Genomic DNA, 18,259 nt, shown 5'->3' with positions numbered 1-18,259 from the left:
TGAAAAGTTTCTGTTTTGACAAACCAGCATGTCGGTCAAAAAATTCCTGACTAGCTCTAATACCCTCTTTAATGGTAGTTTGAGGTGTGTCTCTTATGGTAAAAGCAGGTCATTACTGTTTTACACCATTTTTTCTATGTATGATATAAAATTATTATCCTATTGCAGCAAACTAAGGTACAGAGAAATTGTGCAGCTGCAAAGATCCATTTCAGAGCAGCAAATGAATCAGCCATCTCTTTTTATTCCTTTTCTTTATTTACTGCCACAAGATACAACATAGCACTAAAACCAAAGTAAGAATAGCTTCCTTTGTATTGCAGTAATGGCCATGAACGACCTACAGCAAGGCTGAGCATTCGCAGAGACAGGCCGTTGTCCGTCCATCTGAACTTGGGGCAGAGAGGGTAATCTCAAAGTTTGTTTCTAAGACAAAACTGTTTTAACATGGCATCATAGATGAAACAGTCTCTCCAGTCACTCACTGACAAGTTGTTTCTTTTTCTTTTGAAATTATTTCTAGGAGCCGGAGAATTTCCAGGTAAAAGCAAATATTTTGTCATTTAAAACATCTTCCTTTGTAATGAATTAGATGAATAATGTCCTTGTTCTGTCTTGGGGTAACTTTTGTTTTTTGTCTTTTTTCTTCTGTCAAATGTTTTAGTCCAATAAAAGTAAATCAGTTTGAAGCGCACTTCACCAAACTCCAAGCAGATTCCAACTACCTCCTGTCCAAGGAGTATGAGGTACGAATCCAATCCAGTAAAACCATTTCTTCACTGAACTGACTGGTTGGGTGCTAACTGTGGCTCACTAACCCTTCAGCCCCAGAGACATGCCTTCCTGGGTTTTCTTCACACAAGTGAAAATGAGTTTGACAGTCTCAGCTTAGACCCTGTTTGTCCTGCTGCCAAAACCACAACTTAATTAGGCTCAGCTTGATCCAGCTGGCAACCTCCATTCATCAGAGGCCCAGCACAGGACCACCAGGATGTGCTAAGGGTCAGGACTGAGTTGCATGAGCAGAGCTGTGTGACAAATCATGAACAGTGCTTACCGGCAGTGTGCCTGGCTCAAGCCAATGCCACCAGTTCTCTAATTTCTGTCTAATAAAAATCATTTCCTTTCCTTGGCCTTGCATGCTGTACATTCCGTGTTGTAGCATCCTTTGATTATTTTCACCTTGCATTCATTTTGGCCTTTTACAGGACTTAAAAGATGTGGGTCGTAACCAATCGTGTGACATAGCGCTTTTGCCGGAGAACCGAGGGAAAAATCGATACAATAATATATTGCCCTGTAAGTTTTATGTTTAGGTATATAATATTACATCACACCAGCTATTTTTCACTTCTTTTCAGGATGGGATGGGGCATGCAGCGTATCCCTTTCCTTGTTTCGCCTTGTCAGAGATGAAATAGCATTGCCAAGCCAAGTCTTGGTGCTTCGATGCTGACGGTGTATGGCCATGAGCAGCTTTAAAACAGCAGCTCCCATGAAATTTCACTTCCCACCAGAGGCGTAATGACTAGTGCTCATTCTGTTTATAAAAGGTTTCAGCTGTTCTAGCCTGTCAGCGGTTCTGTCAGGATGGATAGTAGGAATAATAGAAACCTTGTCATGTGTGTTTTGTGTGATCAGCAGCAGGGCTACTTGCTCCCTGGTCATTCAGATATAGTCAGTTCAAACCTGTCTAGTTGCCACAAATCACTTATTTGACATCGATAGGTGACAGTCGCTTCCTTCAGAGTGAATAATGAGCCTGCAGTAGCACAGTGCCCCCAGCATGGCACAAGGCGATAATCCTGAAGGAGTCCTCATTCATACAAGACAAAGATCCTGACTGTACATGGCACATGAGAATGGGGACAGCCCTGGGGAATGCCTGTTGGAGGTAATTAGCCCACCTTGAATAGTCCCCTGGAATTTCAGTGGGCTACGGTAGCACTCAGCTTAATTTCCAGTCCTAACTTGCCATGTAGTATTGCCATATGCCTTGGTTAGTTGCCATGTTTTATCCAGAAGTGGCTGTATTTCAGTTGTGGTGATGGGATCCCGCTGTGGATATGTCTAACTGCAGCTTGGAGAGTGCTTCCCAGCTCAGACAGAGATACATATGCTAGCTTCTGCACTTAAAATAGCAGTGTAGCTGGAGGCAACATGAATGGTGGCTCAGGCTACCCACCCATGTACATACCCAGGAGGTCTGAGAGGGTTTGTATTTGTAGCACGCTAGCTCAAGCAGAGTTGCACTTGTCTGTCTACCTCTGCTGGGAAGTACCCACCCGACTGCCGTGTAGAGGTACCCAAAGTGTGTATGGTGCTCTGGTACTTTTATGTCTGTCTGCCCTGGATGGGCAACTCTGCAGCCAGATACTCAGGAGAAATGCTGTCTTGCTCAGTCACCCAGCATTTTCCCAGGGGACTGCACAGTGAAGTTCTGTCAAGTGGAAGACTGTGTGCTGTCCTCCATGCATAGCTGGCCCTGCCATCAGGGGCAAAGAGGGATGCAGCCACAGTCCCACCATTACTTTAACTCCCTACCTCTTTCAAGTAGCTGGCACCCACCAGAGCACAGCCAGGCAAGAGGCTTGTGCTCTGCAATGGGATTGCACTCACCTGTGGAAAAATGGGGTGAAGTCTCCCTGGGCTAAATCCACAAAGGTACCATTGCAGTGCCTAACCACTAGGTGCCCTGCCCAGCCCTCCATTCTGACTTAGACATCTAGGCTCCCCATCAATGCATGAGGGGAGGTAGGCACCCAACACAGGGATCCTGTGAAACCATCAGTGTCATGCAAATGGAAGGAGACAGGACTAAGGGCCCAGATACACAAAGGTACCTAGGCATCTGCTCCTATTGGTCTGGGCCTCAACTTACCTGACAGGCCAGAGGGAAGCACCTCCCTCCGCTCAGAATTCTCCACCATGAATCCTCTCTTGACATTAAGCACCTGAGCTGAGTAAGCCCATGCCCTAGCAGATGAAACCCAGACCATTCTCCTGAAAGACAAGAGAGACCCATCCCACTGTAGCCAATAGCCCTGTGTTTATAGCACTCACTTGGAATGTGGGAGACCTGTTTTCAAATCTCCACTCAGATTTGAAACCAGGACTTGAACCCACAAATCCCACATCCAAGGAGAGTCCCTAGCCCACAGGGCATTGTGTATTGTGGCTGGATCTCTCTCAGTCTCTCCTGTTGGAGCTTTCCACTTAGTATAAATAATTGGAGGAGGAACTTAAACCTGGATCTCCTGCATCCCAAGTGAATTCTCTGGCCACTGTGCTCGGGGATAGACGCTCACACTCTCGTTTGTGTGATGGGTGATCCTGAAGGTGTGCCCCAGCATCTCTGGGGTCGGGCCCCACACGTGAGATTGGTGGGGAAACCACTAGTTGGAGAATCCTGTTTTGGAGCTTCAGCTTGAGCAACAGTTCTGAGCAGTTTGTTAACTGTGGGGTGGTATCTGCTGTTAGGCAGCTTTGCGCATGCCCACCATCGGAAACATAGACACTTACCGGGGTAAGCAGGAGCTTAGCGGTAGTTTTGAGCGTGCCAGTGGCACCCACATTGTGGATTCAGGTGCTGAATGAGGCAGTTACGCACCTGTGGACCTTTGCAGTTCTAGTTCCTTGCATACAATCTTGCTCATCGGCCGCAATGTGTCTTGGAACCCCCCTGGTGAAAGGTGTTGTACAAATGTTGGTGGCTGTCATTTGCAAACAAACCTTCCAACTGTGACCATGAAAATGCAGTTGGTATTTTTACATGGGCACATTTCCATTTATGTGAAAGGGATGAAAAATCAAGACCTGGGCATAAACCTCTTGTAATACATTTCTTCCCAGATGATACGTCGAGAGTGAAGCTTTCCAACGTAGATGATGATCCTTGCTCAGATTATATTAATGCAAGCTACATACCAGTAAGTGGCTCAGTGGTGTTTTTTATAGCCCTTGTCTCTCCAATGGTAATTTCACCTTCCTATAAAATTTAACATGTAGCTAGATTCTTAGGGCTCCCTCCTTTCATATGTTCACTGGTTTTAACTAGAAGTCTGAGAACTGTTTTTGTGTGTGTGCTGAAAGGCCATGTCTGATTGCCATACAGATAACTAAGACCAATTCAGTCAGCTCTTAAAACTGCTTCCCTGGATCGCTATAGTCATCTAAGATTGTTGTTATAATTGGCCAAGGACAACTTCTGAAAGGTCACTGTTTTTATACAATTTCTGCAATAAGCACAGCTATCACTGAGCTCATACTTCTGGACTTGTATTTCATCCTGAAAGTGTCTGCACCTTGTTTTATGGTGAAATTGGCTGAGATTACAATTGTGCCTTTTGCCAGGGAATTATGATTGATAATAGCAGAACCCTAATTATCCAGATTTCAATCCAGAGCTCAGTTAATTAACAGCAAACAGCAAAACAAAACAAATGGTTCAGGGCAGTTTTGAACACAACAGAAAGATGAAAAATCTCTGACTAATTCTAATAAATACCTTCCAGCAATATTTAAATACACTGGCACTTTCTCTTCCTCCTCCCTGCTCCCACCAACCTTCTGCTTCCAGAGTTTAGGGCGTCCTTTAGTTTTCAAGCTGTGGCTGCAGTGAAGATGTTGATGCCACAACAGTGGTGGTTTGTTTGCAGTTGCTATAAGGTCTGTTTCTCTGGCATTATAGAAACTAATTGGAATTTCCTGCATTTGTAGGGCAATAATTTTCGCAGGGAATACATTGCGACTCAGGGCCCTTTGCCTGGCACCAAAGATGATTTCTGGAAGATGGCATGGGAACAGAACGTTCACAATATTGTCATGGTAACCCAGTGTGTGGAGAAGGGCCGAGTGAGTAGTGAGGTTTCTTGTTTATTCATTACTATTTTTTTAATTTTGTATTTATTATTTGTATGGCGCTAACATCCACAGGCATCGTCTGAGATCAAAGTCCCATTGAGCTAGGCAGTAACACGTAGTAAGAGACAATGCCTGCCCCTACGAGCTTAGAACCAGGTTTTTTAAGGTATTTAGGCACCTAAATCTCTTTGATTGCAGTAGGAGTTAGGTGCTTGCATGCCTTTAAACATCTGGCCCTTGTGGTCTAAATAGACAAGACAGAAAAAGGATATGTGGGGAAACAGAGGCACAAAGAGGTGAAGTGACTAATCCAAGGTCGCACAGCGGGTCAGTGAGAGAGCTGACAATAGAACCCACAGCACAAACACAGTATCTGAAGCACCCATGGCACTTATGGGGTAAATATAACAGAGTTGCAATCTCTAAGGGCCTAATTCTGCAACTATAATCACAGTGAGTGACTTCAGTGTGACTATTTACATAAGGGCTTCTCAATACCAGTGGGGAGACATAATGTTGCAAGGGATGACAATGTACAAAGGGTTGGGATATGGGAGTACAAAGGTGGAAATCAATAAAGATCATGAGATAAATGCCTGCATTACATGTACTTCATGGTCTATTTATTTAAGGTTAGTATATTACAATTATGAAACTTCTCTGGGCCTTACACTTACTTATTTCACTGTCTATAACATAAAACTTATGCTGCCACCATGAAAACATCTTCCATGTATGGTACAGAGGCAAGTGACTAAACTGGGAAAACCATAAATATTCTTTCCTTCCCTCATGCCCCCATATAGACACACAAAGGTAATGGTTACATCCAAGTCCATTGCATTTTATTTTTTTTTAAATAAATGCCAGAGCAGCCTCACTGCATTCCCAATCACTCTTTAAACCAGAGATTGAATTGGGGAAAGCGTGGGAAGTAGTGGTCCAACTCCATCTTCTTGAGTTGTCAAAACAAGAGTCTACTCACAGCTGATCTTATTATAATCATCCCTCCTCTTTTCATGTGCTTTGATCAACAGTAAAATAGTTAACAGTGTTGACATTTAAATTGCAAACAGTAGGCTTTATAATTAAGATACCCTTGTCATGAATAAGACAATGCATGCTTCTTTCAGAGCTGTTGTTTCAGGCTGTCTTCAGACTCAGGTAGATATCACTGAATTGGTTCATACTCTGATCATGTAAGATGTAAGGTTGTCTTTAGCAACTAAAAAAGCTGAAGACTTAATTATTATTTTTTTTTAAATAAAATGGCAGATTCTAGCACACTCTCTAGGAAAAAGTACTGGTTCACTGAATCAGCCCAGATCAACCTCTGCTTTAAACATAGTCTAAAGAGTAAAAGCAATCGTAAGTGTATGTAGAAATGCTTTTTTCTGTTTAGGCCCTGATATAGCAAAGTACTTAAGCAATACCTAACTCAATGGGACCTCTTGCATACTAAGCTAAGCATGTGTTTAGGTCCTTTGTTAAGTACATGTGCATATGGATTATTTTAGCTGCCTTAATTGTCCATCAACTGATGCATGACTGCTTCTTGCCACCCTGGCACAGGGGGGAACAGTTAGGAACCCTGTGCAAAAATTGAGCAGATAGGAAGTTGATTAAATATGACAGGTTGGCTCCAGTTTTTGTTATTATTGAAACACTCTTTCCTTTGTCCATACAGGTGAAGTGCGATCATTACTGGCCCCTGGACCAGGATTCCTTGTATTACGGAGACCTGATAGTTGAGATGCTGTCGGAGTCCGTGCTTCCGGAATGGACAATAAGGGAGTTTAAAATTTGTAGTGTATGTTTATTTTATGTTATTTAAAAAAAATCTGTTAGGAAAACTTAGAATGGTTAAACCTCACACATCCTGATTGCTCTCCAGTGACGTACTCCCTAGTGGCAGCTGTAACAGAACATGACGTTCATTACAAAGACATGGTGTGTTAGAACATCTGCCTCTTAACTGTTCTGATTATCCACATTTCTGTGATCCGACAGGAAGAGCAGCTTGACTCAAAGAGGCTCATTCGTCACTTTCATTACACAGTATGGCCAGACCATGGAGTTCCAGAGACCACCCAGTCCCTGATACAGTTTGTAAGAACTGTAAGGGATTATATCAACAGGACTCCAGACACCGGACCAACCATTCTGCACTGCAGGTATAAATGAAAGCAGGATGTCATTGGTTCAGGAAGTTTATAAAATATATTTAAAAGATCTCTACTGTTGGTGTCTGTCAGGGGGTAACTTTTGCTTTAATTTCTATAGAACAGCCACAGGCTTTAATCGACAGACTGTGGGCTAGGTGGTCCAGAATAGTGTTTGACACACATGCCCTCATCCTGGGAGATGCTGGGTGCCCAACTAGTGGCAGTGAATAACAGTTCTTAGGAGGTCATACCTCCAGGCAGGACTACTAGAGCACTGTCCCTGGCATGCCTGCTATTCCAGGGGGACCCTCAGGTGCTGCCTTGTGGCAGATTTTTAAGTCTCCTTTGCACTGCTGGCTCTGGCCCAAAGTCTCATTACCCCTTTTTAATTAAGAAAAAATGTAACTAGGGGTAAATCTGAGCTGCAAATATGTGTCCAGATCTTCATAGATGTTTAAGGCCAGAAGGGACCATTGTGACCATCTAGTCTGACCTCCTGCATAACACAGGCCAAAGAACCTCACCCCAAAATGTAAAGCTTTGTAGGTTAACTACAACATTTGGGTCCATATTCAGGGTCATAGTCTAAATCTGCTGATTTATCTCTAGAAAGAAAAGAGCTTTAAAGGCTCCCTAGTCACAGATTTGGATATATTGAACTGTCAGCCTAATTTGATCCATAGTGACAAACAGGTACAGGAGATATCACAACTAGCTCTTCTGTGACTCCAAACGAAAAATCTAGTTCCACTGTAAACTATTATCATCTGAAATCCTAGAGCTGCCACTTGTATAGTGCACTTAACCCAAACACCATGATGGATCTATAGCAATGCAAATCTGTTCCTTGCCTAAGTGAAGTGTAAAGATGGTGAGAGCTTTGACCTAGTGGGTTTGTATTTTCCATCTCTTTTCAGTGCTGGTGTTGGTAGGACAGGCACATTCATTGCATTGGATCGAATCCTTCAGCAACTAGATTCTAAAGACTCAGTGGATATTTATGGAGCAGTGCATGATCTAAGACTTCACAGGGTTCACATGGTTCAGACAGAGGTAAGCTTTGGATGTGGCACAGAACGGCACATCTTCATCATTCATATACTAATAATAGTTTTAACACAGAAAGTGTTTCATCTGAGGATCTCAAAGCACTTCACAACTGTTCATAAATTAGGCCGTGTGGCACCGCTGTAAGATAGTTAACAGGTACAGTAGCACTTAGAACCTGATCTAATTCCTGCTGAAGCTAATGGGATTTTTTTCCATTGTCTTCCATGGAGCTGCATCAGGCCCTTATATATCAAGCTCTATACAAATCTTAGAAATAGGGATCACTTCACCCACCACTGAACTGCAGTCATCCCCATGAATGTAATGCAGCAGACCTTTAACAGCACATTGCACTGGAGTTACTGAGTTAGATAAATATATTGGGGGAAGGAACATAAGCATTTAAGTACACTGGAGATGGGCACTAAGATGGATAGCTAGGCAGACATAAAGGGAGAAAACAATGGAGGATGGAGATAATTACTCACGTGTTTATTATTTTAAAACTGTAGCACTCTGACCTTGCAGCTGTGTGGTGTCCTTGCACTTACTGGGCTGACATGTCCATCTTTCATTATGCTATTGGGAAGAAAGATCAATCTTTTCCTAACACATTATGCAGAAGGGACTGAATCTATTGTGTTAGCACAGGTTAAGCAGGTCTTTTATGCTTTTAAAAGTGCAGGAAAATCACTTTCAGAGAATGGTGGCTAAACACTTAGGGACTAATTTAATAACAGAGAGTAATGGAGGCAGCTTGTACATTGTCTCTGTGGAACGTGTTAATAGAGAAATCGGAGTGAGTTTTCTGGGCTGTGCAGCCTGAGACCAGTGTAGCTCTTTGTTGCAATTGAGAGGTTATGTTATGGGTGGCTAAGTTTGCCAATGTCTGCAAAAGCCGCACATGGGCATGAGACACTGAATTTTATTTCAATGCTATCTTAATCACTGAAGAGTTCTAGTTAGTACAAAGTCAGAGTTTCCCAGAAGTTTCCTGGTTGTGGATCCTCGGTGTTGGCCTGGCATAAAGTCCCAATCAAATGCCATTCCCAGGTAAAATGTCTGACAGAAGTGTGGAAACAACTCATCACAGCTACCACCAACTCTTCCATCTTATCCCGAACCCTTGCAGTGATGGCTCGAGTCCCACCCGAGCTCCTGAAGTAGCAGCCTCAATACAGCGAACAGTGAGAATCCTCAGAACAATCCTGGGGTAAAATTGTCGCAAAAATGAAAACTGAATTGAGCCCAGATTAATATTCTGATCCCTTCCCTTCCCAGTCTACGGAGCGCATCCAGCACAAAAAGAAGTTATTACAAACCTTTTATAAATGATTTTCTCATTCTCTTGGTGCTTCTCCCTGTATTGAAGGTATCTCATAATTCTGGGATGAAGGTAACTACTACAAGGGTTGTGTTTAGTAAACTATTTTGGAAAGTGCTGGAGTTCCAGGCTCCACTGAACCTGAGGTATCTGGCTGCCGGGGGTGGGGAAAGGGAGGGCTGCCATCATGTGTGTGCCTCTTCCCCTCCTCCTCAGCCGCTGCCGCTGGTGCTACTCCCTTTTGTAGCTAGCAGCGGCCAGCAAGGGAGTACAGCACAGAGCAGCAGGGCAGCCGCCCGCTGCCCTGGGTGCAGGCAGGGACAGTCCGGGGGAGGCACACACAGGGCCAGGGAAGAGACCCAGCCCCAAACATTGATAGAGCTGAGCCCCCATGCCCTAGATTTGCTTGAGCACGGGCACCATGGGCCCATATAACTTGCCGCCCCTGCACCTCGGAGCTCCAGTCATGGAGCAGGGTCCCATTGTGCTTCACAATGTACGGACCCAGAATGAAAAGACAGCCCCTGCCTGAGACATAGATTGTAAACCCCAGACAAGAGCCAACAGGAGAGCACAAGGAAACAATGAAATAATATTGGCTAGCACGATAGGGAGCGGTCTAACTGGCAGGGAATCGCTGCCCCATTTCACTCACTGCATGGGCCCTTAGCAGTATCTGCTAACCGAAGATGCTGTGCCCTGGCCAGATTTCCACTGAATAGGTGGGTGGGGTGCAGAATTCTGTTCCCTGGAGACAGCAGCCTTATGTGCATGACAGCAGGTTTCGTAATTTTCCCAGAGAGAGGACCATAGAGAAAAAAGTACAGAGCAACAATTAAACTTGTTATGCAAATGAAGAGGAATTGTTAAAAAAAAAAAAAAGGTGTGTTCCCTGGGGAAATGATGCCTTTAAGGCAAAATAAAATTAGAAGCAAGAGCCTTAGTTTGAGGAGGTGTTCGCTAATGTCTGTGGGTCTATGGGTACTAGAATACATTTGTCATGTAATGCTAGTGTTCCAGTGGTCATTGCTCTGAGAGAATGGCCAGGCTTGGGGCGTTAGCATTTTATGCATAAGCAAAGGCAACCTGGGTGAATAGCTGATCATATCAGTTAGGTCCTGTCCACACTGGTCTAAACAACACCTTAGCTCCTTTCTAGTGGGCTTGTCTACATCACAAAGTTGCAGCGCTGGTGAGGGGGTTACAGCGCTGCAACTTAGGAGGTGTACACATCTGCAGGGCATCACCAGCGCTGCAACTCCCTGTTTGCAGCGCTGGCCGTACTCCCGTTTTGTCTCGGGTGTAGAGGATCCAGCGCTGGTGATCCAGCGCTGGTAATCAAGTGTAGACACTTACCAGCGTTTTTCTTGACCTCCGTGGAATAAGCAGGTATCCCAGCATACCTGAGGAAGCCTCTCTGGTAATCAAGCAGGTCTCCTTCCCCGCGGTTTGCTCCGGTGTTCTCCGAATCCCCCCCCAAGCGGGTCTCCTTCCCCGCGGTTTGCAGGGGGGTTCGGGGAACGCGAGAGCAAACCGTGGGGAAGCAGGTCTCCTTCCCGGCGGTTTGCTCTCGCGTTCCCCGAACCCCCGAGCAAGCAGGTCTCCTTCCCCGCGGTGTGCTCTCGCGTTCCCCGAACCCCCGTGCAAGCAGGTCTCCTTCCCCGCGGTTTGCTCTCGCGTTCCCCGAACCCCATGCAAGCAGGTCTCCTTCCCCGCGGTTTGCAGGGGGGTTCGAGGAATGCGAGAGCAAACTGCGGGGAAGGAGACCTGCTTGCTCGGGGGTTCGGGGAACGCGAGAGCACACCGCGGGGAAGGAGACCTGCTTGCACGGAGGGGGTTCGGGGAACGCGAGAGCAAACCGCGGGGAAGGAGACCTGCTTGCACGGGGGTTCGGGGAACGCGAGAGCAAACCGCGGGGAAGGAGATCTGCTTGCAAGGGGGTTCGGGGAACACTGGAGCAAACCGGGGAAGGAGACCTGCTTCCCCGCGGTTTGCTCTCGCGTTCCCCGAACCCCCCTTGAAGCCGACCAACAGCGCTGCAGTGTGGCCACATCTAACACCATTTGCAGCGCTGGTTGCTGTAAGTGTGGCCACTCTGCAGTGCTGGCCCTATACAGCTGTACTAATACAGCTGTAACAACCAGCGCTGCAAAATTGTAGATGTAGACATACCCTAGTAAACTATTCAAACACTATCCTTAGAAAGGAGACAGCACAGTTCACTTGGCCTACATAGACAAGGGCTAACCTTGGTGGAAAACCAGGAATGTCACAGTCAATATCATAGTCTAATAAACCAGTTTATAGCATATTTAAGTCCTGTCAGTCCAGTTCTTATATATTTAAGTTCAGTTCTTGACTCTTTCTGGTAAAAAAAAATCCATATTTAAATATAATTTGTTAGAAGAGGATCCCTCAGGCTTTCCTTGTCCAGTATAAACAGGACTTAACTGCACTTCCCTGCCAAGCATGGAAGTAGCCCTGAGCACATCCTACTCTTGTTATCAGGAACGTAGAAAAACATACTTGACTAAGGCTTATATCATTATGTCACATGAGGCTTAATGTTTTGCACTAGTAGCAATAGTAATCTGGAAAGCTGCTATAAAGATCAGTTGTGCAGAGCCCAGAATTTCCATGTCATAGGAGTTTCTGTTATTTCAAAATGTGTTTAGTTCTGAATCAGAATGAAATTGAATAATTCTGAAATTTCCCACGAAACAAACATTTTGAAAAAAAATCAAGTTTTAAGTCAATGGAAACATTTCATTTTGATTTCAATATTTTAATTTTTTCATTATTTTAACAGTATGAAATAAAAGCTATTTCAAAACTAAAAGTCCATTTTGATTTGGAAAAATTGAAACATTCCATTCCAAATTTGTCAAAACAGAACATTTTGACATTTTTTTTTTAAATTTCTTTTTGAAAAGAAGTGTTGTTGATATCGACATGGTCCTATGGGAATTTTCAGTTTCAACAAAATGCTGTTTTCCAGTGGAAAAAATTTTCATTGGAGAATTTTCCAAACCCGCTCAAATAAAAATCTTATGAAGAAGATCACATTCCCATAACAACTGACATGACTTTTTATCTCCCGTAGAACAAAGGTGTTGCAAAACACTCCATGTTTTACCATTCAGTGGTATCTGAGTGTAAGCCTCTCTTACTCTTTTGCAGATTTCACTCATTTCTGACACTTCCCTCCCTCTTTTCTAGTGTCAGTATGTCTATTTACATCAGTGTGTGAGAGACGTGTTAAGAGCAAGAAAGCTACGCAGTGAACAAGAAAATCCCTTGTTTCCAATATATGAAAATGTGAATCCAGAGTATCACAGAGGTAGGTAGGACAAAGTTATTGAATTATAAAGTATTTCAGATTCACAATTTAATAGCCAGGGACATATTGCATTATCTCTTGCCTGGGTTATTATAACCTCCTGTCAGACTTGCTTTCTTCTCTAGGGTGACCAGACAGATGTGAAAAATCGGGACCGGGTGGGGGGTAATAGAAGCCTATATAAGAAAAAGACCCAAAAATCGGGATTGTCCCTATAAAATCAGGACATCTGGTCATCCTATTCTTCTCACCTCTTCTCCCTTCCCCTGTATCCAAAATGCTGGTGCTACAGTTGTCTTCCTCTCTTGTCACTCTGGCCATCTCATTCGCCTCTCCATTGGCTTCCCCATTAAATCCCAGCTTCACTTCCACACCTACGTCTCTGATCTCATTTCCTCCTACACCACCCCCTCACTCCTTATACACCTCCCAGTGCCGTCACTTACTACGCCTGTTAGCTTTCTTTCACCTCTTGCTATCTCACACACTATTAAGCTGTCCCCTGTGATAGGAACAGCCTCCAAGCCTCTCTCCTCCTCATTAAAATTCACTTCGCCCAGAAATATTTGTTTCCTCCTTCACTTCACCAGCTGTCCCTCGTTTCCCTTGCACATGCTTACCTCACATCTCACATTTGTCTGGTCCATTTTACTTAGAAGCTTGTTGGGAGAGAGAAAATGTTTTATGTTCATGAAACACCATGTGTATTTCCAGTGCAACACAAGTGATTTTTAACAGTAATATGCCATTTGCTTTCCATTGTTGATGACCTATCTTCAAAGTCTGGCTCCTTTCCCAAGTGGAAAAAAATTTCCCTCCTCTATGTGTGAGAGGCCAAAGACTGAAATAACAGGAGTTGTACAACTCTTGACTGAAGTGTAATGGCGGAGATGTGAGTGGGAACTTGCTCAGTGCCTCACTCTTGTCATACCAATCGCTAGACCACGCTGGTGCTCTGCCACTTCCCCACACACCGTATTCATCTGCTAAAGATGAAAATAAAACAGACTGGTGATTTTTCTAATCCGTTTTCCTTGCTTTCAGATGCTGTTTATTCGAGACACTAAGAATGTAACAGACACCTGCTTTTGTGATCAGATCTGTTAAGTGTGTGTGTGTGTGTGTGTGTGTGTGTGTGTGTGTGTGTGTGTTTCATGCACTAGAGAGGTGCCAGACATTTCTATTGAAGCTGTGTATAATTTATTGGTCTGGTGATTTTTAAAAAAAATATATAATTTAAGTGTAATAGATATTATTGTATATAATTGTATTTTGGTGTTATGTAAATATGTATTTTTCTATAATGTTTATATTAATATTAAGCATCAGATAATACTATTTTTCCATACTAAAGTTTTTTGGAACTTTTCTACATAAACTATTTTAAACTGTGTGTCAAAAGGAACTGCTGAGTTTGGAGTAGGTTATGTATTGGCACTTAATATACAAGAAAAATCCATTAAGGATAGCCAGCCTTTTTAGCTGACTCAGTGGTCACAAGATGAAATAAGATATACGTTTAGTAAAGGATAGTAGTCCTACATAGGAATTCTAAACTTTAAATTGATTGCTGATTGCTTGTGATTTGATCAGAATGGATGAAATCCACAATGCCAGGGCACTGCAATGTAACATTTACCAAAAGCTCATTAACATTCAAATAAAAAACCATCCACTTCACTATGAACAACTGTTTCACTGTAATCTGAATGTCAGTGGAAAAATATTAACATATGTTGCCTTGCAGTTTAATAGAACTCTTCTTTTACTCTGATGGGAGGTCAGGGTTAGATTTGACCAGAGTTAGATTTGACTACATAAATGAATGCATACAGCAACCAAAGACAATAAATAAACTACACATGCATTCACCCGGACTGACATGCAGAGACTTACTTCCGTGATGCTGCAAAACCTGGCAATTTTTATCACTCTTTAAAACAAAAGTCATTATCAAGAGAGTTTAAAGAGTAGGCTGGGCTAGATAACATCAGTATAGACCTTCCAGGAATATGCAGATTTATAGATGCCAAAGATGGAAATAGTTTTCACAGTAATAGTGGCATTTAAGCTGTCATTGCTCTTTATTGGAGATACTTTTCCCTTGATGATACTGTAATCTGACCACTCCCATCAATAGCATTTGTTTCTTTCTGTTTTAAAAAAAACTCACTTTGAATTAACAGGAAAGGGACTGTTCACTATTAAAATATAATGAAAACTTTGTTTAAAGAACAATCCTTTTCAAAGGAGAAAGGAAAGGCCTGGTAGTTCGGCCTGCCTTCCGATCTCTTTCCACACAGGTTATCTGGCGAAAGCTTGGCCTGCCACAAGACAAAAACTTAGACTATTTTTGTTGAAAGGAAGGGGCAGAGCTGTTTGGAGGAGAACTTGTTCAAATGAGGGTCTGATGCTGTAAATTCCCTGTTCTTTGGCATGTCAATACCTCCACTGCAGGCTGTGTGGCCCATAGAGTTTAATACTGTCCCAGCCAGCAGAGCGCCCCAACTGTGAGGAGAAAACAGCTCCTGTTCCACAAAATTAAAATAAAATCATGTATTAGGGGTAAGAAGAAGGAACCGTGCCCCAGGTTTCAGGAAGAGAGAAGGACATAGGCCTTTTTTGCACCTCTGCATGCTGGGGCTAGTCCCTCCCTGCTGCAGAAACACCCATGAAAGTGACAATGGAAGACAGAGGAAAATGCCAGGGCTGCCCTTGCAGAATTTTCCTCTAATTTTCCACTCGGACTGGGTGCATTTGGCCAACACAGAACACGCAGGGATTTCTACTCACGAACACTGCAGGCACCCAAATTCCCCTAGATAGGACCATTCATACAGTTTTTGTGCCTTTCCACTCACTCCGGCATCCCCCTACTCCTTACCAGACACCCTTCCTGCAGCTGCTCCAGAGGGTGTCTTTAACTGTTTAGACAATTTTGTGTGACAATGACCTTGATTCCTTGGCCCGTGGACCCCTTGCTTCACAGGTGAAACCCCCACCCACACGTTCTGCGTGCTAGCTAATAAGCTGACATATTCATGTGGCGCCAGTATAATTATACTGAGAACAAATTAAATGGCAGAAGTGCTGTAATATTTTTGGTGCAAGAAGCCACCAGTTAGTGTAATTAATTATATTTATTGTGCCTTGAAGTAGAATGCCAGAACTGGTAGGGAACTGTTAAAGCAAAAAGGCTGGACTATAGGGAACTGCAGTACTGAAGACAGATAGCTGTTAAGGAAAATAATCCTCAACTGAAGCTTTTTATATACTATATGGCTAAGAATCCCCTTCTCGATGGGTTCCAATGGCAAGGTTAAAAAGCAGCATTCGATGTTGTTAACCCTTGAGCTAGTATTTGCACAGTTGGGGCCCAAGCTTGTAAAAAAATCCCCCCCTCCCCCTTTTGAATAGTCCAATTAATGGCAATGGAACTATTTACATGAGCAATAACACTTACGTACATCATCATTTGCAGGACTGGGCCCTTCGTTAACCATTTTTTTGATTGACAAGTATTTAATAAAAATTGTGATGAATTGTTTTAGTCTGTGCAATACCAATGCAAGGCCTACTACCTATTTTAGCAAAACCTTTCATAGAACATAGCTAGAAGATTTAGCGCGGAGGGTTGTTTTTTTTAATAATTACAACTAGGTCATTGAAATAAATGATTGCAATAGACACACTGTGAAGATGTCATGAAAGTGCAACTTTATAAATTATATCTGCTGCTATAGTTATTTATGTGGCTTAAATGTGCTTGATAAATGCCTGCCAAAAAAGTACTCCTTAGGCCGCTACATAAAGAATTTCCCTTCAGCTGTAGTGCCCATAAAGACCTAAGAGCGGCTTTGTGGTCAGCTTACATAGTAGGCCATGGAGTTGATGCTGTGCCTTGGAAAGCAAAGCGTAGAAACAATAGACAGCAAAGTGAGACCAAGTACAATTCAAAGTTACTATTCCTAAACTGGGTGGTAATGGCCTGAGAGTTATCATCTGGGAAAAGGGGAGGGAGGGGGTGAGCTGTGGGTGACTTGTCCAAGAGCCATAGATTGTAGCTACTCAAGTGTAACACTGAGGTCTGGCTTACAGCAACTGCATGTCTTTGTACACAATGCACTACCCATAACTAGTATGGCTCGCAATTGCATACAATTAGTTGCCTGTCTGGCAATGCTTCAAGGACATTCAGTTGTGTGAATAGGCTGAAGCATAAGATGACAGTCATTTTGTTGATGATACTGTGCTCAGCCTCAACCTTCTGAGCATTGCATTCTGGGCCCCGTTGTCCATGGAGGGTGCATCTCTGAATTAAAGATAAGTTTGCACTAGCAGGCTCCCTGTGGCCTGTTGTCCTGGGCTCATCCTCTTTCTAGCGGGTGTAGTGACTTTCCTGTGCCACCATGATGCCCAAAGTAAAAGCAGCTTATTACTCATGACCTAGCAGATCAGTGAACTAGATAAGATTGGTCTTGTTGAATGACTGTAGCAGAAAATACATTTGACTATGGACTAGTGTGGTACCGTGGTATATAGTATCAGTAATGTTGGATGAGTAATTTGCAGGTTGGCTTTTTTGTTTAATTTGAAAGCTAAAACCCTATAGTAAGTCAAGTAGCTGACTATAGGGTGTTCTCAAATGGCACACCAGTTTACATTGCTAGCTTTAAAAAGAATTGTTTAGCAAATTTTGTGCCTGGGTAAAGTTTCAGAAAAATGGCTGCAGAAAATATTTCATTTTCATATGCTATTTAATTAGTCATATCTGTGTTTCTAACAAACACTAGATGAGCACAGAACTACGCTACTATGGTTTATTTATGTATTTGTTATGTATACTTTTATATTTTTAACTCCAGTCTACAAAGCAACTATATTTGAGTGTATTTAACACACAGTTCATGAATAAAACAGTTCATTTAAACTCATGTCCTCGTCTTCTATCTGACTGCTTTTGCATTATGGATTTGTGTTGTCCTGCTGTTTAGGGAAAAGGTCGTAAGTGAGTTTGATTTTTAAATGAGACAGTCTTCAGAGAACATTAAATTCATCAACTGTTGCCTTAAATTTTTTCTGCTTGACTGTGCGTGAGAGAAGTGCATACACCATATGCTATTGCAGAGGCCGGCAACCTACGGCACGCGTGCCAAAGATGGCACACGAGCCAATTTTTAATGGCACGCTGCTGCCTGCTGGAGTCCCAAGCACACAGCCAGTGAGGGACAGAGCCGCGCCCCCACGAGAGAGGCGCCACCTCAGCGGCCTGCCAATGGGTTCCTACGTCCCCTTACCTGGTGAGGAGACCTGCCCGGGGGCGTGGAGGGGCCCGCTCACCTGGGCCTCTTTGCTATAGGTGGCCATGGTGGATTGGCGGCGCGCCGGGGGAGCGGGTTCGCTGCAGGACCTGGTCCCGACTCCCGGCGGCACGACGCGGGGGCAGTGGAGGCGGGAGAGGCCGGCGGCGGCAACAGCGCCAGCTGCTGAGCGTCCCCAGGAGGAGGCACCCGGCCA

The 18,259-nt window shown here is 43.6% G+C and overlaps 1 protein-coding gene across 2 annotated transcripts in view; it reads left to right on the top strand.

Moving 5' to 3' along the window:
• PTPRB (protein tyrosine phosphatase receptor type B) overlaps positions 1–17,672 on the top strand; it is a 92,103-nt gene extending 74,431 nt beyond the window's left edge. For both annotated transcript variants that reach the window (XM_050934083.1, XM_050934092.1), the window contains 11 exons: positions 324–407; positions 524–541; positions 665–746; positions 1,209–1,299; positions 3,853–3,929; positions 4,720–4,854; positions 6,551–6,673; positions 6,874–7,037; positions 7,946–8,081; positions 12,622–12,742; positions 13,787–17,672. In XM_050934083.1, the coding sequence (XP_050790040.1) occupies positions 324–407; positions 524–541; positions 665–746; positions 1,209–1,299; positions 3,853–3,929; positions 4,720–4,854; positions 6,551–6,673; positions 6,874–7,037; positions 7,946–8,081; positions 12,622–12,742; positions 13,787–13,809 (1,054 nt within the window). In that variant the 3' untranslated portion in view covers positions 13,810–17,672. The remainder of the gene's footprint in view (positions 1–323; positions 408–523; positions 542–664; positions 747–1,208; positions 1,300–3,852; positions 3,930–4,719; positions 4,855–6,550; positions 6,674–6,873; positions 7,038–7,945; positions 8,082–12,621; positions 12,743–13,786) is intronic.
• Positions 17,673–18,259: the final 587 nt, after the last annotated feature.

This window comes from Gopherus flavomarginatus, chromosome 1 (assembly GCF_025201925.1).
Source record: "Gopherus flavomarginatus isolate rGopFla2 chromosome 1, rGopFla2.mat.asm, whole genome shotgun sequence".
In the NCBI taxonomy this organism is placed as follows: domain Eukaryota; kingdom Metazoa; phylum Chordata; order Testudines; family Testudinidae; genus Gopherus; species Gopherus flavomarginatus.
The sequence above is the reverse complement of the archived record's forward strand: the minus strand, read 5'-3'. Positions and strand labels throughout refer to the sequence as shown.